The sequence below is a fragment of the Dunckerocampus dactyliophorus genome, chromosome 4, assembly GCF_027744805.1.
Source record: "Dunckerocampus dactyliophorus isolate RoL2022-P2 chromosome 4, RoL_Ddac_1.1, whole genome shotgun sequence".
NCBI lineage: Eukaryota > Metazoa > Chordata > Actinopteri > Syngnathiformes > Syngnathidae > Dunckerocampus > Dunckerocampus dactyliophorus.
Genome location: NC_072822.1, coordinates 2,345,002 through 2,366,094, shown reverse-complemented (window position 1 = coordinate 2,366,094; position 21,093 = coordinate 2,345,002). Strand labels below are relative to the sequence as shown.

Genomic DNA, 21,093 nt, shown 5'->3' with positions numbered 1-21,093 from the left:
AAAAGACGAGGAAAAAACTCGTCGGTTCCCATATGGCTCCCATCCACGCGAGCCGCCTCTTAGAGCCGATTCGTTCGCGACCTACACATCACTGTTCCTGGAGAAATCTGACGCGCACAGAAGCAACACCATTGGCGGTCCTTGGAGGAATTGTCGTGCAGGTAAGTAAACGCACATGATACTTTATTTAGCAACAATGAGATGTAATGCATCGCTGTAAAAGTAGCATGATATATCCTTGCACGACGTTTGCTTTTAGTACAGTAATGCAGTTTGAGGTTTGTGATTTTGTGGCGCCACAGCTAATGACAAAAAAACATTAAAAAATAGGTTTTTGCATGTACTTGCACAAAATAACACGAGTGCACCGTATATACTGTACTGTAGGGAAACAACTATTAATGTCACTGAAAAAGATTATTTAAGATGTTTTTAACATAGTAGAGGTTTAACGTCATGTGTTGATTATTAAATTGATGTCTTAAGGCTTCCTCCCCCCCGTTTTCCGTATATTAAGCCAAAAAACTGCTGCGTCTATGATGAATATGTAGCTTCAAAATATTTGCATCCATTTTTATTTCATTTTTTGTGTTTTATCCCCTCCTGCAGTGTCACTATGATGGTCAAATGAAAGCAGATTGTGTTACTAAGTCCAGCAGAGAAGAGAAAAAATAACACAGGGTCCGTCACTACTGGTGAAGCACATTCCTACATCACCAGCGGATGATTAACTGCAGCAGCAGCAGGTTTTTATTGCTGTCAGGTAGGTGTATGCATGTGTGGAACGAGGAAGGAAAAAAAAGGTTTGCTCCAATTCTAGATGCAGAATAACGCTGTGATTGTGTTTTGAATCATTACTTTGACGCAACTTTGTATGTAATGCACGTATCATGTTCACTTGGCACAGTGTTGACACGGTGCACGTCAGCAATAATGTACAAAATTTTGCTGCCCTTCACAGCACCATGTTTGTGTTCCAAACACAACACAGGGCCAAGCCGCATGTCATTTTGTGTTATGTCCTTAACAAAAACTGCTGTGTGATTGTGATGTCACTTCCCCCCCCACCTTTTTTTTTTTTTTAAGGCAAACGGAGTACCATCTGGTGACAGAATGAGGGGGGACGCTTGTTTGGCGATGCTGCTGCTGCTGTTGTTTTCGGCTTCCAGATGCAGTTAGTTGCTCATGGTTTCTAAAGGGGTTCAATCAATCCAAGCAGTAAAAAAACAAACAAAAAAAAACAGCCGGCCTTAGGGGTATTGCCAGGCAACTGCTTGGAGCCCTGACATGAAAAAAAGCCATGACAAAACAGCTTTCAAGCTCATGGTGACCTGCAGCGATAAGTGGTTTTCTCTTTACATAAACGAGAGCTACAATTTGAGCGTTCAATCCATTACTTGACTGTGCAATGTAGCTTGAACTGCTAGTCAGTGACTCCCCCACCCTCGCTTGGCATACATAAACGAGCCTGATTGCAAATCCCTGTTCCAATTTCAAAAGAGAACATTGGGAACATCTCTAATGTCACATTTTAACGGCAACATCATGTGGGTTAGCCTATTTTGCCGAAGAAAAACAAACTGATCAAATGTACAACTCTAACGTCTGGGTGCAGAGGTCCTGGCGTTGTATTCAGACGTGTAGTGAAGCCTGCCTTTTTACAAAGTGGTGGGCGTATACACAGAGCGGGCTCAGCTAGCTAGAGGCAGTATCCTGTCCATGCTAAAGGAGGTTTTTTCCCCTCATAACGTTGTGAAAACCCTTCAAAACTTCAAAAGAGAGTGTTTGAGCGCAATCGTCTCTCAAAAGTATAGCAAACAAGCGAAGGAGATGATTGATTTTTCTTACCAGTACAAAGTCACCTTTGAATAATAGGTGACCTTTAAAGCTAGGCATACATCAAATTAGGTTGATTTTTTTTGTTTTGGTCACACTTATCCAGGCTCATCACCACCAGGGAGACCGGTCCTGCTCGGCTGCCGGTCCCCGGAGAAGGAGACGTTCACCTGCTGGTGGGACCCGGGCATGGATGGTGGACTGCCGACCACACACCGCCTCTACTACCAGAGAGAACGGTGAGTATGGTGCTGTGGAAATTGTCAAGTGTTAGATATCGCCCTTGACAAGGGCACGCTAAATGGTGGTGACAAACCAGCATCCCGACCGCAAGATGCCTCCAAAAATAACTGATGACATTCCGCTCCAATAACGAATAAAATAGTGGCACTGGAAAGTGTTTTGCCATAGACAAAGTGAGTGGAAAACTACCAGCCGCCACATAGCGCTGATCCACATAGCGTTGATCACACTGACAGCAATGAGGAAGTGTTGTGTTTTGTGTTGGTGTCGAGCGCGACGAACAAAATGTGTGCGTGATCGCCCTGTTGGAATTGAGCACTGCTGTTGGCGTGTTAAGGTCGGCAATAAAGTTTCAATAGAGGTTGTTCCTCTTACTTACGAGACGTTACTTGCACAAGATCACCTTCAAGCACTTGTTGCAGGTGGCTGAGTCTGAGGTTTTTGGTCCGGTGCCATTATGATGCAGAGTTTCCGCACGCGTCCCTATTCATCACGTCATGAAGGAAAAACCTTCCTCCTGACATACTGTATGACATGATACTGCCTCTGGCCCGCCCCGCGAATAAGCCGGCCTTAGAAGAAAGAAAGAAAGAAAAAAAAAAAGGCTTCGCTACACATCTTAAAATGAAAGCGTGGTTGATTTTCTTCAGTATATTGGCTAACCTAGCATGATAAGCTGTTAAAATGTGACTGTAATGTCATGCACTGATGTTAGCATGCCAATACGTGGAGATGCACCACAACTTTTATTTATGTCCAGTCGTCCTTTGCCACTTTGCGGTTCAAAAGTCACTCCCTCACCCTATCGCGGTTTAAAAAAAAAATATTATTACATGACCGCTGTTCCGTGGTTGACTACGGCCTAGTAATTGTCACAAATATTGAAAGACAAGTCATATGTAGTATTCTGGTCACTTGGTGTCTGTAATGTTACACTGACGAGTGAAAACAACTTCTCCTCCCATTCCGTGTGGAAGTGGTAAGTTTTTGGCTTCTTGCTTTGTCCTCCCCTCCCCCACTCCGTTTGAAACCCTTTTTGAAGTTTGGTTTGGTTTGGTTTAGTTTATTTGAACATGAAGGTTACAATGGAATACATCTCGTGAATCATTCTTTGACAGTTCCACATGTCCAAAAGGAGTAGGAAGAAGCAAAGCTTATTTAATCCTACCCCCCATCCATTCTACATCTAGTACAGTACATGTAGTTCACTTCCTGGATTCCATGTCATGTTTTCAGTGATAGTCAGGATAACACATAATAGATAACGGAATGGAAGCTAAATAGTTAGCTCGGTAGCATGCTAATGCTTAATGCGGCGGCCGTCTCGTGTCCCTGCAGTGATGACATAGCCTGCGCATAAGTGTTGTGCAATGTGGTGTAAACAAAGAGTAATGGGACTGTAAAGGTGACTATAGGGGTGTTATTTCATGTCTACAGGGCTCTAATAATGGTATATCACAAACAAGATGGCTTTTAGCTCACAAAATAAGAACCTAGCGTGGTTATTGATTTATGTACAGTAATATCTATGCCAGGGGTCACCAACGTTTTTTCTTGTGAGAGCTACTTTTAGAAAATGAAAATGGCCAAGAGCTACTCATTTTTGTAGAAATGATTTTCATACCTTATTTCAACCCAAACAAAGCAAATATGTTTGTTTTACCAAAACACTCACAAAATGCTGGTATCCACAACTCACATTTTATGTTTCAGAATACTTTTCTTTCTAGAGTTCTCACATTATTAACAGAAAACCTGAATGAAAAGCAGGCCTGTGGGCACCTTGTGTGGTCGTGGGGGGCTACCTGGTGCCCGCGGGCACTGTGTTGGTGACCCCTGATCTATGCTAAGCAGTCAATTAAGGTACATACGGTTTGATAAAGTCTTGTGTTTCTCGCAAAAGCATTTTTTGGTGATTTTTTCCGCAGGCGTACCATGTCCGTGACAGTTATTTGTCCCTTTTAGATTGGAGGGAACGCACGAGTGTCCAGACTACCACTCAGCTGGGAGGAATACCTGTTTCTTTGACAAGAACCATACGTCCATTTGGGTGGACTACTACCTGACAGTGGTGGCCTGCAATGCCCTCGGGAACGCCACTTCAGACGTTTTCAAGATAGACGTGATGGATATTGGTGAGCTTGTTTCCACTGAGCATAATCACAAAAGGTGTTTGCAAGGGTAGCTCAACCAAAAGCACCCTTATAGAATCACACACAACTACATCTGTTTGGTCTATGGAGTGATACACTTAAATGACTGCTAATTATTTAGCATGGTTTTACTGGCTACGGATCTCGGTAGCCAGTGGAAAAGTACCAAAAGGCATCAGGGAGAAGTCAGGGAGAATGAGGCGGAACTGGTTTGTTCAGGGTGTGAAACATGCGCTCACTCTGGGATCTAATTTCCAATCTCTTGTTTTGTTTATACGGGCATTTACAATGGGTCAGAATCAGTATCTTTTTCAAATCAGTCACTTTACTACCCCCAAAGGTTAAACCGAGGCGCTAAGTCTGGTCACATCTCAATTTTTAGTTTTACCTACAAGCCATCCAATTCACTGACTGGCACCTCAAACAATCTGTTCCCAGACGCTGGTCAATCTCAGAGGTGCTTGGATTACTAAACCTTTTTGTGCAACTTGATAGGCATCTTTTCTTGGACCTTTTGTGGTTGAATTCTTGTACCCCTGCTGGTGGTCTCATGGGTGCTGGAGCCTAGGAAGTTCCACTATCCATGTACTTTACAACATGTGGGCAATGTGTTTTAACAGTCAAGCCCGACTCACCTGAGCGTGTGGCGCTGGAGGTGGAAAATCGTGCGGAAAGTCCGAGTCTACACGTGAGCTGGGAGCATCCGCGGAATGTGGACACCAAATCTGGCTGGGTCACGCTGGAATATCAGCTAAGGGCCAGACGACAACAACAACAAGGCAGCAACAACTGGAAGGTGTGTGTTATATCTGTGTACTGAAGGTGTGTAGTGTATGACAAATGTGACTATGCCACTCCTAGTTCAGAAAGCATTTTAAGTATATGTCAGTGGATAACGCTTAATTCCTTTCCTTAATATGGAAAGGAAACTTGGATATACTTTCGAGTAGTCAGTGTACAGCTTGTACAACTCCATAGATTTACTTTCCAGTGAAAATGAGTCAACACAGCCATTATATTCGAAATAGCTGGCAACACGAATGAGTAGCAAGATAATTGTGGCGGTCGTGCCACGATCTGGGGCCGCATGAGTGCTGTGGGCACTGGAGGAGCTGCGATTCACTGATAGGAAACATGAATTCCAACATTCTGAAGCAGAGCATGATCCCCTCCCTTGGGGAAACTGTGCTGCATAGTCATTTTCCAACACGACAGGGTGCCTTAACACACTTCCAAGATGACAAGTGCCTTGCTGAGGAAGCTGAAGGTGATGGAGTGGCAATGTATTTATCCTCCAGTACGCCTAAGTATATCCAGGTTGGCATTCTATCGTATAGTCCCCTTGAGAACAGCTTTTATCTCAACATTGCTTTCAAGGCATACAAGGCTGGTGCACAAACCCGATTCACGCTCTACAGCGTCCATCCAGGAGCAGTGCTCATGGTCCAGGTGCGCTGTCGACTAGACCACGGAATCTGGAGCGAGTGGAGCGACACCTCCTACGTGAAGATCCCTAACAGTGAGAGTCCATCTTTGCTTCAAAGAGGATCGAATGAGCACCAATAATCATAACGGGTTCTTTTTATGTTTCCATAGATACTGCTAAGGAAAAACCCTTATGGATCTTGGTTTTGGCTCTCTCTGCCTCTCTCTTTCTAGCCGCTCTGTGCATTGTGGTCACCAAGAGGAAAAGGTGCATATCTTCTGTAAGAAACTGTTCAACCATGCCAAGATGACATTGATAATCTAACTGGCGACTCTTGCTTGTCCCCAGTGTGACACAGTATCTGCTTCCGCCTGTTCCGGGTCCAAAGATACGAGGGCTTGATGTCACACTTCTCAAGGTTGTATTTCAAGCACAGCAATTCAAGCAACTTACAACAGTGACGTCAGGGTGTGGTTTCATTAACCCCGAAATGTCTTCCAGAGTGGGCGACCTGAAGACCTGGTCAGTGCTCTGATCATCAGTCAGGGATTTCCTTCTCCCGTGGCCTGGAAGGACCATATGGACGACTACCTGATGGTGTCAGACAACGTCAGCGGGCTTCTACCAGACAAAGGGAGGAGGAGCTTAGTTATGCCCCCAGGCTTCGGCTTCGACTCCAAACACAAGAATGGAGTGGAGCGGAAGAAGTCTGATTCGTCCAGCCTGATGACTCAATCAGTCGTAAACCAGGACGTGTTAAATCCCGACACAGCCAACTGTCCCTACGTGGACCTCGGGATGCATGTGGAACCCACGCCAGAGTCGGACTACAGCAAAGGGAAAGAGATGAAGTCTACCAATGTGCTCCTCCTGGAGAAAGGAAACCAATCGAGCTACGTGGACGTGCCAAGACCAGCGTCCCTCCTTGAGGACTACAGCCAGGTGGAGAAGGTGAACGGTGACAAGAGAATGGTGATCCTCCAGAAAGGGGCTGGACAGCTGGACTCCTCATGTAGAGAAGCACAGCACAGCAACAGAAAGACAGTGCCCAGAAACCCTCACAGAGACATGGATCTCATAGATGGAGGATATGTGGACAAGGTCCCGACTCCAATGCTCGGAAAACCCACTGTGATGTAGTGAAGGATCGGTTCCTTTTATACATAAACACACACACAAAACAACCTACCTCTGTTGTTGAGAAACATGTTTCATTTTCAACATTTACCAATTATGACATTTGAAAAATAATGGTACATTTCCACCAACCCCAATTTTTTTTCCTGATGAAAGTACCTAGCAGAAAAGTTGAACTTTTCAGATTCCCAGGGACTTTTGAGGTTTGGTGGAAACCACACATATCAGCAGGAGTTTACATACGTAAATAAATTCCAGGTAATAAAAGCTGGTGTCTTTGTTCAACGACACTTTAAACGTTTTGTTTATTTTCAAGACAAAATGTTTCAACAAGATTGGGTGCACAAAAACAAGACGAGATGTTAACATTAATTTTAAGAAAAGGACAATGAAAAAACCATGACTGGACAAGAAACTTTTTTATTTAACCGAGTCACAAAAAAATGCAGGTGCGTTTTGAAATGTTTATTGTCCCACAAATGGATGCTAAACGATAATATTGTCAACATTTTTGAGGCCAAATGAACCACTGTTATAATATATAATAATAATAATGTCAGCTTTAATAATCCCAGCTTGTATCGAACACAACCAACTGTGCACTGTTTAATGTCTTATCTACTTGTCTTTGTTTATTTAAGTCAGGGCTGTCAGCTGTCCTTTGATGTTTATCATTTTAAAAAGTTAAACATATATTTTAAGAAAAACTTAATGTTTGTATTGGTGATTAGTCTCAACATTTTAGCTTTGTCTAGTTACATTATGCCTTTTTGCTCCATTTTTCAAAATTTTATTTCTGCAATGAGTTCCACAGATGGTCCCTGCAGTTGCACTGTGGAGGGGTTTCTGCAGCTTTCAGACCCGCATTGCATTGCACGGTGGTACAAAAGCGGTGTTCCGCTCTGTTTGCCTGCGTGGCGGATACTTCACCTTTGTTGACCGCTTGTATATAATTACCCAACAACGCAAGAAACACTTCCCGTCTTTCACTTTCAATGTGCACGCTAAATATATCAACCATGTTGCTATATTGTCAGCATCTCCTCTATGTATGAGGTTTGTTATGAAGCAGAGTTATTTTTGCCACAGTACCACTAATGTTGATGGTGATTAATGGTAACGGCGATTAAGGGTGCAGACAAGTCCGAGCATCGACGTGTTTTGATCTAACAAGTTTTAATTAACTCTGATGAAATGTATACTTACTACAGGTTCTGCTTGGACATTAACACCGCTGCAGCTGTTGAAGCACTTAAGGTGCGGTTCTAATCCCACCTCGTGAACTGCCACTTCCATATTATACTGTATTATCATGCATAATTCAGTCTGATTGGCTTCTGTCTGCCCTTTTTTCAGGAGACAGCTTTTCTCCAAATGAGAACTCTCGGGTCACATTTGAATCTTGCAAGATCTCGTGACACTCCTAGTATTAATTGAACATTATGTTTATTCTTTTGGTTGTAGCGGGCAGTGGTGTGGTGTTGAATCGTAGTATTCGTCAGTCAAGAGGCACAAAAAAAAACAATATTCTCCCGTTTCTTCAGTTTGCGTAATTTGAGCAGAAAAACTTTGACACAGGTAGTAAAACAAACGCAATGCCAGATTGTTTCCGAGTTTGCTGTTCATTTCACATTTAGTTCTTTCAACATAAGGAGTTAAACACAGTTTGAATTGCATTTGTGACAAGCAAACAAAAAAAGAATGAAAATGATTTTAACTTGACCTTTCCCCACACTAATGCCGTATCACACATTCATCCAAGCTATGAAAACCATTTCATAAAAACACAATATTATAACTTTTTTTTAATTTTTAAATCAGCAGTATTTCAAAATTTCATTCATTTGCTTTTTTATTCTTTATTTTTTTACCTCCCAATGTATTCTATATTTAATCACTTTGTCTTTTTCACCCACAAATGTCATCAAGGTGGTTTGATTGCCTTCAAATTATGACTGTTACTGAATGTACATGATCTTACTAAAGCTAAGCCAGTGTGAGAGTGTTTTATCACGGCTTCTACAGATCTCCAGTCTGCTTGACACACACCTGAGGAGCTCTCATGATGACACCTTCACAGCTTGGCTACTTCTTGTTGAATCATTAAAAAAAAAAAACAACACACACACACACACACACACACAAATCCCACACTATTTCAAAGGCTCAAACTGAAATACTGCAGTCAACCAAAAGGCAAAAATGCAAGGAAATTCATATTATAGAATTACTTTAAATGATTGGCTTGGTCCTATAAAGTCACAAGTAAAAGTCTCTTCAAAAGAAATTAGCAGTGAGAAAATGTAGTTGAAAATGCGCTGAAAAAATGTAGCAATGAGACCTCCTGGGGTCAAATGTCAAAGTTTGGACATCCTTTAAATCCAATACTGTTTTTTTCTTTGAAGATAATCCCTGAAAGTTTGCAGATGATTTGATCTACGGTAAACATTTGAGCTGAGGGACCTCACCGCACCGTCGGCGCTGTCAGCTCTTCTCGTCTTCATCGGTATCATCGATACATTCGCCGTCCGAGTGGGCGAAGATCGGCCACGTGTTGAAGTTCAACAACTCAAAGTTGCCATCCTTCTCCAAAAGTTTCCTCCACAATTGGCCTGCAAAGGGAAAAATATGCAACTGAATTAACATGATATGGTCTATTGTGTAAAACTGTAAATGCTTTAATTATTGCCAGTGCGTAACCGCAAAAAGGTTCACTGTACGTGACAACTTACTGTATCCTGGCTCCTCTGACTCTGGCTCCGACTGCTCGGCCTCGCTCAGCTTGGCCGTGTTCTGCTCCTCGAAGTCGGAGTCCTGATCTTCATGGCCATGCCGCTCCACGCTCACCAGCATCGCCTCGTACGCTTGCCTGGCTTCGGACGACAACTCTATCATCTTGTGGTAGTAGTCCTGTCAGACACACACGCTCTCCATTCAATACGGCGGTAGTACCCTGATGGACGTACTACCACTTTGAGCATAACACTGACCTGTGCGCCGTCGTAGTTGAAGATGCCCACCAGGCTGACGGGCACCGTCTTTTTGACACAGCGACCCAAAGCTTTGCGGGAGAGGGCGAAGATGAAGGGCACCTCTTGGTCCCGACAAGTGTCGATGATGGTGTGAAGAGCCTCATCCAGACCTCCTGAAATGGTCAAATATGCACACCATAAGTGATAAAATCTTAAAAGATAATAATGCTCGGTTTGGATTGACAATGTGAGGCACGTACATTATGAATCTAACAACATGTTTATTATTTTGGTTGTAGTTTGTGGTGGTGTTTCAAGTGCACTGCATCATAAGGAAAGCTGTTTCTAATATTTAGATCATTCTTTCAGCCGATGGCCACATAAAGAAAAATAGTTTGCCGGGGCCACCTTGATATTAATCACTTTTACTTAATTTTTTTTTAAATGAATGATTAACCCACTCCAGTGCAGGACAAAATCTACTCATTATCGGTAGTGTGTTATCTTGTTTATGTGGTCAATATTTATCTTAAGTTTTATTTTGTGTTTGTATGGAATGTTCCCCAGGCCCTGGCACTGTGGGCACCCCTGATTTAGCTGTTGAGGTCGCCCTCTGCTGGCCAACAGGAAGAAGGCAGCCCAATTGATGAGCTGTGACAGTGGGTGCAATGTGGATGCTATTAAAACATCTCATAAAGACAAGGAAAAAAAACATCCTACCATCTACAGTGGACCAAGAAACTGAGAACATGAAACCCCAGAGAGGGACAGCAGTACCTTTGGCCTGGACGCGCTCACAGTTGGGGGAGATGATGACGCACTTGACCTTCCTGAGCTTGAGATGCTTCAGGACCTCTCGGAGGCCCATGACGAGCCGCCTCTTCATGCGGGCCTTCATAGGGTCCTTCTGGTAGAGGCGGTCCTGGAAGCGAACCAGCTCCCTCAGCAGCGAGGTCACGCACTGGTCCACGTCTTTGCTCAGCATCTGGCTGCAGTACCTGCAGACCGTCCCACACATTCTAACATGAAGAAAAACAAGAAGAGGTGACACAGAGGACTTTGTGAGAAGGACTCACTCTCTGAACTTCCTGCTGTGGATTTTGGGGCGATCAGGTGTGGCGATGGAAGCCGCCTGGATGTTTTGCTGATTGTCAGCCTCCCCTCTCTCTGTTTCATGTGTGCGTACTTGCAGCAGATCATTACCTCCCAAAAGAGAATCCAAGTCCTCCTCTAATACAAAAATAATACATTTTGGAGACCAAGTGGAATTTTGATGACAAAGCCCATCCCTAGATGGGACCTCTTGGACTTACTCTGACCTATCAGACTTGCATTGCCCTGTTCGTCCTCTGCAGTGTCCTGCACGACCGTTGACTCATTTTCAGGCAGTAAACCTCTCTCCTCCAGTAAACGTCTCTGCTTCCTCTCCTCTCTTTCTTTGAGGATGACCTGAAGATGAGGATGCAACAATTAGCCACAATAGAACAAAACCATCAGCGGATTTCACAGATCTTGAACAACCTTCTTAAGAGCAGTAGGCTTCTTGGCTTTGGGCACCTCCCTCTGCTTGCCTTTCTTCACCAAGGGGCTGGTGGAGTCCAGGGGGTTGTGGGCTATTTTGTCCTGCTCCCTGGGCGCCTTTTTGGGGTGCGTTGCTTGCTTGTGGCTGACAGGAAGACCTCCACCCACTAGAAGGGAGAATTTACACTCACCGTGTATTGATGGCTTGCACTTGCTAACTTGCTTGTGGCTCCCACCTGAGATGACGTTCTGCTTGGCCTTCTGAGATTTTTGCTTGCTTTGAAGGACGGACAGCATGTTGCCGATGTCCAGCTGCACGGGAGCTTTGCTCTTCTTCCCAGAGGTCTTCTCAGCTTTCTGGGTATCAATGAAAGGACAAAACAGATGTCCAGCATCTCCCACAAGTGGGGACATGCCTCACATTTCAGCATGTATTTTCATGGCAGCCTATCTTCAGTGACAATACTATACGAGAAGTATACCTGGAAATACTTTAGAGGAGTCAGTGTACACCTTGAAAAGCAGTATAGATTTTCTAGTCACCGAAAATGAGCTGGCAACACAAGTGAGGAGCAAGATAATAACCCAAACCTGTGCTTTCTTTGCTGCATCTGTGGGCGGTGTTTTGGTGGAAGGGTTTGCTTCATTTTGCTGGTTCTCCTTGAAAAAAACAGAGCAGTCGAGGTACGCTATTTATCAAATGATGCAAAAGATTTAGGAAAACATTTGAATGATTTCTTTTTAGTGCTGTGCCTTAACAGTGTTTTTGCTGGGTGTCCAAATCTGAGCTGGAGCCAAACCTGGAAACTCCTCTTCATCCTGGACACTCAAGGGTTATGATGAGTATACTAGATATGCTAAACTAATATTACCTTTTTTTGTCTCATCTTGACCAATAGTGGTAATGTACCTTGAACCTAGGAGGCTCCTGTGGAAGTTTTGAATCTTCCGGCTCAGCTTCGATACCTTCGCCTATGTCTTTTGTTTTCTTCTTTTTCTTTCGCTTTTTCTTCCTTGCTGTTCCCTCCTCTGGCTGCGTAGCCGCGTCCTCCGTCTGACAAGATGCAAAGCAAGCAAGATCAACATTTAACTGGTGATGCACCGATCCACATCCACATCTGCCGGATACAATTCTGATGCCAGAGCTCTGTCTGCTTGAATAGACGACCACGCCAAAAGAATATCAGCAAACACACTTCACAGACAGTCGGACAACACAGAACTTTCAGCGTCACACATTACTTTCAAGTTGCTACATTATCATTATTGCTGATTTGATATGAGGCTGTAATAAACTCCTCTCCACAGGCAAATATGATATTGCAGCCACCCGGACGTTTCGTGCAGTGTTAAGAGTTTGTGACGTATGACTGTTTCATGTGCGGAGCGAGTGAGGACGGCGGCTGCAGTGAATGTACGTAGACAGCTACGTACATGCTCTTTTGGCTTGTTTGCCGATATTCTTCTAGCTACGTTCGCTGACAACTTGAAAGCACAGACATGGCTCATGGGTCGGAAGGCTCCGCGGGTGGTATCGGAAATTTCCGATACAGTCGTCCCTCGTTTATGGTGGTTAATTGGCTCCAGACCCGACCGAGATAAGTGATTTTCCGCAAAGTAGGATTCAATACAAATAAATAGAATATTTTCACAGTTATGGCATAAAAAACCTGTTTACAATCTTCTAAATACGGTTTGGACATGATTAGAGCCCTCGAGCCATGAAGTAACACCCCTATAGTCACCTTTACATTCATATTACCCAATAGAGAAGATATAATCAGAGAAAATAAGATATATTAGACATAAATAAGATAACATAGACTCACACGTTAGCAGTTTCGTGTTTTTTTCTGCACAGCGTACTTCCTGCGGTGGCTATCATCTCAATGTATTGTAATGGCGGCTTTAAAAGGCTTTACACTCGTATTACCCAATATAGTAGACATAATGGGAATAAATAAGCCATTGAAGACGTAAATCAAACTCCTGCTTGTATGTGTCACGGTAAATGTGATCCCTAGGGGAACCTTAGCGGCGGGCAGACAGATGTGTGGAGTACAGGAAGTGACGTCGGAGGTTCCAAGTTGAGCCCCAACAGTATCCCGTGCTATTATTTTGATGATTATGTTATTATTATTATTATTGTGCCTGTTGTGAGATCATTTAAAGCTGCAATAGATGCCGGTTCTGGCGATCACATCTGGTGCTTGTCTCACCCAACAATTACTGACACCTAGTCGCCAATGTAGAATACTACAACCACAATTACAATGCTGCTTCTGCCTTGTGTTCATTTAGTTGGTTCATTTAGCCATTTTATGCTTAAAAATGCTTAATTTAGGCCAAGAATAAAAACAATTTGCTCAAAATATGCATGATTTTTTAAAAATTTATAATAGGCCGTATTCAGCCACAAAAGTGAGAGCCCAATGTTCAAACCGCGATGTAGCGAAGGGACCACTGTACTTGAACTACAAGTGGCTCGGCCCCATCCCGACATTTAACATCTTCAGTTTGTCTCTTAACAAAACACAACTCGCACGGCATACGGAGCAAATGTTGCACCTGTAAAGCTGACGGTTACGGTGGAGCTCAAAAAGAAAGTGTTGCTACATGCAGTACAGAGCATAATGTTATATAGTATCAGCAATATTTAAAATAAAGGCCTTATCCATAATAAACGTCCGGTACTCTCCCCAGTCAAGTGACAATCAGTAACTGAGGTTATAATTCCACTAACCGGCACTTGGCTGCTGACTGCATTTTCTCTCTGGAAGGGTTTTTTTGGAGGCTGAGAGGCAACGTTAGCCCACGACGTCACTCCCGCTTGACCTGTTGGACACACGCACGCACACAGAAAGTGAATTTTGGAAAAGACATTTGAAGAAAATTTAAATTTGTTGCAGGTGTGTGTCCAAACGCTTTCCACTGAGGGCCACATAAAGAAAAATCTACTTTTGATACATTTTGTGAATTAAAGATGCAAAAACCAACTCAAATGTGGGTCAAAATATGCTACACTATCTGAACAAAACATCCACATCTAAGCTTTGTGTTAGATGACAAACAGAGGGAGTGGAATATATAATCATATATCATTAATAATGAATGTTTTACTTTTAGAATACAATGTTGTAAAAAATGTAAAATTGCAGCCCTCGGGCTGCAATTTGGACACCCCTGACTTCATTTTAACCTACTTGAGGAGCTGGCAGGGATGCGATGATCTTTTTTGGGGGAGTCAGGCAGAGTTGGGGATGTTTTCCTGATGGTCTGTTTAGGTGAAAGCCATCTACAGTATGAGTGCTTGCTTTTGGAAGAGACACGTTAGCATTCACCTGCTCACCATTCCGGGTGATGCCGACTTTGAGGGAGGTTGACATCTCTCCGCTGAAAGATTTGGCCCCCAAGGGTCTTTGTGAACGAGCGGGGCGTGGGCGCTACTTAGTGGGACAGCGGCTAGCTCTGGAAAGTCGGCTATCTTCACCTCAAAACGGACCAAGTCAGCCTCAGCGGGTTTTGAGCTCCACGCCGAGGTTGGGGCCGATTTGGAGTCTCTGCAACCTGCGGAGGGATGGCGGATCATGACTGAAATCATTTTCTAATGAATTACAGTGAACCCTTATGTTGACATAGCTGGGTTGTCAACTTAAAAACGGGTTCCACTGTATAACACTAGCGGATTACCTCTCCTCTGTGCATTGGCTGAGCTTTGCATGCGAAGGTCACTGCTCCTTGTTGACGCCTGTGTAGGGTTACATGACTTGGTTTGACAGTTCCAACTAGGGGCCACATTTACATCAAATCATTTAGATGAAATCACACTAACCTCTGACTGCGGTCTATGCCTCCAGGGCAAATCACCTCCTTTTCCTGTCACCACTCCATTAATGTTTGACGGACTCCGCTTTGGGCACAGACCAGACTGGTTGCTTTGTGTTCCAAAATGGACACACACAACCGGAACACACACACGCACGCACGGTTGTTAGTGTACTTTGACCAAGTCAGACGAGATAAATGTTCACTGCAGGGTTGGCTGAAATGTGTTGCTTAAGCGCAGAGGTCCCATAGATTTGGTGCAATTGTAATAATAAATATATCTATTTACCCTGTTGGCTTGCGCTGGTGTGCAAAGATCCCATGTAGAGGTGAGCTGCTACGTTGCCCAGCCGACTCGTTTCTCCTCTTGGGATGAAAAGTTGGCTCAGCAGGTGTCACTTTGCTCTCCTGGAGAAGAGGATCGATTGTGTTTCAATAAAAAAAATAACCCCAAATTCCACTTTAGGCCTGATTACAGTTCACGACAGTTCATGTAAAGCGCACATTTAGCATGATATTGGCACGAGCGTTATTCAAAAGAACTTTATTGAACAACTGTTTGTCAACACTGACAACACTAGGCTAACTAAGTTAAACATTAAGATTTTAACTATAAGACAGATGTTTCTCAAGCATTCCTTGTAGCTGTTAGTACGCTTTACACGTTTAATAGCTCAGCTTTTATCAAAGTTAGCAACGTCCGTCATGTACGCCACAGCTAGCTAGCTAGTAGCTAGCCTTCTAACCGTCGTAACGATCCTATTTTCGTCCATTACCTTCTCCATCTTGTCAAGTTGTCTTTCCTACCATCACGTCTCCGTACGTCCTCGGGGTGTCATTCTCCCAGGTGTTGAATTTGTTGTGAATTCTAAAGATAAAGCAACCAACCGCATAGCAATACAAGCGTAACTAGCAGCCGAACATTATGACAGCATGTTGACATGTTGTGTTGGGCGTACACTGGCGACACCTAATGGCGGTGCGGGGAACTGTAACACTTCAGACTGAAGGTTATCACATCGTCTCTTTATCGCTATTGAATACAAATTATCATTGTAAATGTTTATATAATGACTATTATTATAAAATATATTATTAATAGTAAATATACATTATTTATCAAACTGTTTGAGACCTAAAATATATATTTTTGGTTCTTCCTTGTCTTAATATAACAAAATTCAATGATACTGCATTGACAATGGTAATAATACATACATAAATTTTTTTGTACCGCTAGTCCTCACTAAGGTCGCGGGTGAGCTGAATACTGTAATGATATTGTAACAAAATAATCAAGAAAACAATAAATGTCCACAATCGCACATCCAGCTCAAGAATTGTGAGCACTGGGACCCCACAGGGGTGTGTGCTGAGTCCGCTCCTCTACACGCTCTTCACCTACGATTGCGTGGCCTCCCAGAACAACACCAGCATAATTAAATTTGCGGATGACACTACAGTCATCGGCCTGATCACTGGTGGTGTTGAAACATCATACAGAAGAGAGGTGGCGGACCTCATAGCTTGGTGTCGTAATAACAATCTCCTTCTCAATACAGATAAGACTAAAGAGATGATCATCGACCCAAGAACAAGGGAAAAGGACCCGCATAGACCCCTGTTTATTGATGAGACTGAGGTGGAGAGGGTGAAAACCTTCAAGTTCCTTGGCACACACATCAGCGAGGACCTCACCTGGTCTCACAACACCCAACAAATCATCAAGAAGTCCCAAAGGAGACTGTACTTCCTGAGAAGACTGAGGAAATTTGGCATGTCCACCACAATCCTGAGTTGCTTCTACAGATGCACTATGGAAAGTGTCCTTACCGCCTCCATCACTGTTTGGTACGGTAACTGTACAACACGTGATAGGAAGGCACTCCAGCGGGTGATCAAGACCTCACAGAACATTGTTGGGGCAGCCCTCCCCTCACTGCAAGACATTTATAAAACTAGAGTCCTATGAAGAACACACAACCTCATCAAGGACAGCACACATCCACAACACTCATTCTTCACACTCCTACCGTCAGGCAGACGCTACAGGAGTTTGAAGTCCAGGACCACAAGGCTGGCAAACAGCTTTTACCCACAGGCCATCAGGCTTCTCAACGAAGCACTCACACACGCCGCACGCAACACACGCACACACTCATAGCACTTTATTATTTATTTATTTATTTGTATTGATGTCTTCTTCTGTTGTTGTTGCTTAATTTATTGGTATTTGTTTCTTATGTTCTTATTCTTTCTTGTGTTTTCTTTCTTTTCTTGGGAGAATGAACAGAATAAGATTTTCATTGCATGGTATAACTGCTGTTTTATCATACACATGACAATAAAACTATTTTGAATCTCTTGAATCTTGAATAAATATCAATAGAAATGACATATTATTAAGATGTCATGTACATGTGATGCTTTGCATTGACAATGAACCTAATGTTAGTTAACCGAATAATATTATGTTGAATTTTCCAATACAGTTGTCTTTAAAATATGACCAAAAAATGTTATAAAAAAATAAACTGCATATAAAAACTAGTTCAGCTAAATAAACCTAGAAATTAGGTCAGTAATTGAAACAGACATAACATCATTAAGCAGAATAAATAGTCTCTGTCACGGGCAGTTTCTCTAGTTTAATGATAAGAAAATAGAATAATACATTCTTCAAAGGCACCAAAAAACGGAATGCTTGTTCTTTCTTTTAAGTGATTGGCAAAATTGCACAGTATAAAAAGTAATGACTCGTTTCCCACACCCATAAAATCTCTTAATGTTGGCCCCTTTTTGCATCTTGTGTGAACTCGTAGTGACCTTACAGCTCTTGATCACCCAGAAAATGTAAACATGGAAACAGAAAAATAAAACACTATGGTGTCACAGTGAGCCGCTGCACATTCATTCCGCCTTCAATCTTCTGGCGCCGCTCAGTAGAAAGAGAGGTATAACGAAGGAGGCTGACGTGAGAAGGAAACAGATCTGTGCGCCGGCCAGCCAGTAAACTAGAAAAAAAAATTTATTCGTTATGAATGCACATCGGAAATAGTTTATTTCCCCGTTGTCTTAGTTACCAGAGGATGACACGACTGGTCCTAGAGCTCTCGCCAGGGCGCCTAGACTGCGTAAGATCCCCATCACTGTGCCTTTCTGACTGGACGAGCCTGCAGCAGAGATTCATGGGAGAAGAACAATCATCATGACACGATGTTTAAAAAAAAAAAGAAAGGGTGGGGGCTTACCGTGGTCAGAGACGAGCGTCGAGAGGCACGGGACAACGACCGAGGCCGCTGTAATGCCAGGAGAAATGTTGAGTGTAAACGTAGTGTGACTTACACTTCAAAAGGCCCAAAAGGAACAAATCCTTCTTAGAAGGCCAGAAGACATGAAACAAAGAGCTTAATCTTGCCGTTTGTCAGGCAAGTAACCATATTTGATCACTTAAATCCAAGTGTGAATAGCTTTACTTTAGTTGTATTGTACGCTTGATGGTACATTGTACAAATGCTACTTGAAGGCACCAGTGGGATAAAATCCCATTTATTTGCGTTCAGATCGTCAAGCCAGGGTGTGTGGCAGATGGGCGCCCTCTACAGGCGGGATGCTTGTGCCCCCATGCTGCTCAGATGTCATCAAACGTCAAGAGAAAGACGTGTGTTCATGTCTTACATCAGGATTGTGGATGATGGGCAAAATTCGAAAAGAAAAAGTTCCTTTAATGCCTTAAACTGTGTTCATTTAGGCCAAGAACACTTGAAATTTGTTACAATTTTTGACTAATAATAGGCTGTGGTCAACTACAAAACTGCATGAATTCTGAATGAATTTTTGACAAAACGCAATAGAGTGAAGACGCAATGTTTGAACCGCGAAGTGGCGAGCGATGACGGTGTATGTAAAACATGGATAAAGTACACATTCGCGCTTCTTCAGCACACACAGCTCATTCGCATTAAAGCTACAGACACACACACAACGGCATGTTCCCAGTAGGGTGTACTAAAAGCACACAACATTTTTATAATATTGGCCTTTTAACTCATTCAACACCAACAACGTATTTATACCTTTTTATACACCTGAACGCCTGATCCCAATACGTCTTTTATGTATTTTTGCGCGAGGCAAAAACAGGTGATGACGCAACTCTCCAGGAATGGATTTCACCTCAGAGGACTTTTAAGCCATAAAAACGGCCACAAGGTGGCAGAAGTGCATTTAGGAAGGGATCATGTGGATGGAGAAAACACACATGACAGAAAGGAGGAAGAGAGAGAGAGTGGAGTGTAGCGCACTGTAAGGAAATTTCAACGCGTGCACACAAACACGCGCATGCGCACACATGCATAGTTCATGGTGTTGTATTTGAAAATAAATTGTTATTTTGTCGTAAAAAAACTTTTTTGTGTTATGGTATGTTGTGGTATCATTGTTTAGATATTTGAGCTGTCACAAAAGCAAAAAATATTCATGTCAAAGTGAAAGTTATGCTTGAAATGTATCTTTTCACAAAAAAGCTGGTTTTCTCCCTTTTTTTAGTCGGGAACAAATATTTTCCTGAAACTTACCTATGTTCTACTGCTGACTACTAAAGAACGGAAAAAGGTAGAAAAAACGTTTTTTTCCTTTTGAAAGACGGAAGTCTAATTTTTCTTTAGGTAGGTTCCATGATTATATAGCCGTAGAACAATATTCTGTGTGCCTTGAAAGATCTGTGGAAATGGTCTAAGATGGCCGCTACTGAAGGGGTTGTCTTTTGAAAAATGGCTGGGATTGAATGAGTTAAAAGCACTCACCAAAAGAATAGAGCGCCAAGCCCACATAAAGCATGGTGACATTCCACGAGAGTCCAATTAGAATAAACGCTGGGATCAATGTGGTGATTGCCTGGAAAGGAAGAAACACAAGTGTGTGTCGTTAGCGTGGATGACATTAAAACTGCAGTAGGTTGTAAGTGTGCAGTGAGGTGTGAGGCTCCTCCCACCATGCGAATAGCTTTGATCTGGTGCCCGGGTTTAATTCTGCGGGCGTATCCTCCCTGGATGGAAGCCATGACCACGCCAATGAAGAAGAACATCTTCCCCTGCTGCATGCTGTTTAAGCATTAAAGCACAACTGTAGGTGTCTTTCGCAGTCAGTGGCTGAGCTACAACAGTCTTAGCTCCGCCTTCACACCTGGTGAAGCGGAAGCGCTGGTGCGTGAGGAAACTCAGCGTGAACTCCACACCGGAAAACAGGAAGAGGTAGCAGAAGTAAACCCGCCCCAGCACTTTCAGTCTCTGCATTCCTGTGGAGACATCACACTTTTACCATGTATCGTTTAGTGGCGTGCACGTGAAACTCAAGAGCACTCACGTTCTTCTGAGGGAGGATCTTTGCTTCTGGTAACTGCTGAAAAACTAAACAGTTCCGGCGGGTTCAGCAGGTCACGGAAGTCCCCAAAAGCAGAAGACAAACCCTTGGGATGAAGCGGAGCAAAAACGTACGTCTATTAGATGGTTTGCGAAGCCTGATGGAACTCTTCTTCTAAGTCTGCCTCATATGTGCTTGTAGGGGTGTCACAAGATCCCGCGAGATTAAAACGTAACAAGATTTCCCGTTCAGAAAAAGTGGCCACCAGGCCTGGGATGACAAGAAATCAATTCAATTACGAACTGGATCATTTTGCAATACATTGCCATGTGCAGGCGGGTCTGTTTTCCTCGTCCCCCGCCTCCAAACAGGCTGGAAGAGGATTCACTCTGTGCATCGGTTTCAGCACCTTGGCGCGTTTGTTCCATAGAACAGCGGCATGATTGGAGTGAGCCCTTTTGTCAGTCATACAGTCTCTTTGTCTCGGTGGGTGGAGGCGGGGCTGCACACACACAGAGTGCAGAAGAGTGTAGCCTCGTGAGAAGCAATGCGAGGTAACGTCGTAGAAAATCCAAAATATTCTTATTTTATATATTTATTATTTATTGAAAAATATATT

The 21,093-nt window shown here is 43.2% G+C and overlaps 3 protein-coding genes across 18 annotated transcripts in view; 1 reads left to right on the top strand and 2 right to left on the bottom strand.

Moving 5' to 3' along the window:
- Positions 1–8: 8 nt before the first annotated feature.
- prlrb (prolactin receptor b) lies at positions 9–8,915 on the top strand. Of its 2 annotated transcripts, none has more exons than XM_054772368.1 (9): positions 9–161; positions 610–763; positions 1,943–2,075; positions 4,045–4,214; positions 4,853–5,028; positions 5,610–5,751; positions 5,829–5,925; positions 6,007–6,076; positions 6,160–8,915. In XM_054772368.1, the coding sequence occupies exons 2-9, from the start codon at positions 724–726 to the stop codon at positions 6,796–6,798; spliced, it is 1,467 nt and encodes a 488-aa protein (XP_054628343.1). In that variant the 5' UTR covers positions 9–161; positions 610–723; the 3' UTR covers positions 6,799–8,915. The 2 variants fall into 2 exon arrangements, with proteins under 2 accessions (XP_054628343.1, XP_054628342.1); XM_054772367.1 differs by lacking the exon at positions 9–161 and adding an exon at positions 1,087–1,174 and having other exon boundaries at positions 615–763.
- Positions 7,250–16,078, bottom strand: LOC129179296 (selenocysteine insertion sequence-binding protein 2-like). Of its 13 annotated transcripts, none has more exons than XM_054772357.1 (19): positions 15,890–16,078; positions 15,403–15,521; positions 15,121–15,223; positions 14,979–15,036; positions 14,638–14,855; positions 14,492–14,564; positions 14,032–14,123; positions 12,199–12,342; positions 12,042–12,107; positions 11,880–11,948; positions 11,771–11,801; positions 11,525–11,683; positions 11,289–11,455; positions 11,081–11,216; positions 10,844–10,997; positions 10,545–10,765; positions 9,786–9,940; positions 9,528–9,705; positions 7,250–9,407 (listed from the first exon to the last, which is right to left on the bottom strand). In XM_054772357.1, exons 1-19 carry the CDS (start codon positions 15,896–15,898, stop codon positions 9,280–9,282), a joined length of 2,280 nt encoding a protein of 759 aa, XP_054628332.1. In that variant the 5' UTR covers positions 15,899–16,078; the 3' UTR covers positions 7,250–9,279. The 13 variants fall into 13 exon arrangements, 12 of the variants coding, with proteins under 12 accessions (XP_054628332.1, XP_054628333.1, XP_054628326.1 ...); XM_054772358.1 differs by having other exon boundaries at positions 12,048–12,107; XM_054772351.1 differs by having other exon boundaries at positions 11,771–11,948.
- A 1,663-nt stretch (positions 16,079–17,741) lies between these two features.
- Positions 17,742–21,093, bottom strand: part of mfsd10 (major facilitator superfamily domain containing 10) — a 10,320-nt gene continuing 6,968 nt past the window's right edge. For 2 of the 3 annotated variants that reach the window (XM_054772701.1, XM_054772699.1), the window contains exons 7-14: positions 20,884–20,976; positions 20,478–20,580; positions 20,298–20,409; positions 20,107–20,215; positions 19,919–20,009; positions 18,365–18,412; positions 18,197–18,286; positions 17,742–18,127 (exon numbers count right to left, since the gene is read on the bottom strand). In XM_054772701.1, coding sequence (XP_054628676.1) covers positions 18,024–18,127; positions 18,197–18,286; positions 18,365–18,412; positions 19,919–20,009; positions 20,107–20,215; positions 20,298–20,409; positions 20,478–20,580; positions 20,884–20,976 — 750 coding nt within the window. In that variant the 3' untranslated portion in view covers positions 17,742–18,023. The remainder of the gene's footprint in view (positions 18,128–18,196; positions 18,287–18,364; positions 18,413–19,918; positions 20,010–20,106; positions 20,216–20,297; positions 20,410–20,477; positions 20,581–20,883; positions 20,977–21,093) is intronic. The other variant, XM_054772700.1, reaches the window with a different exon arrangement.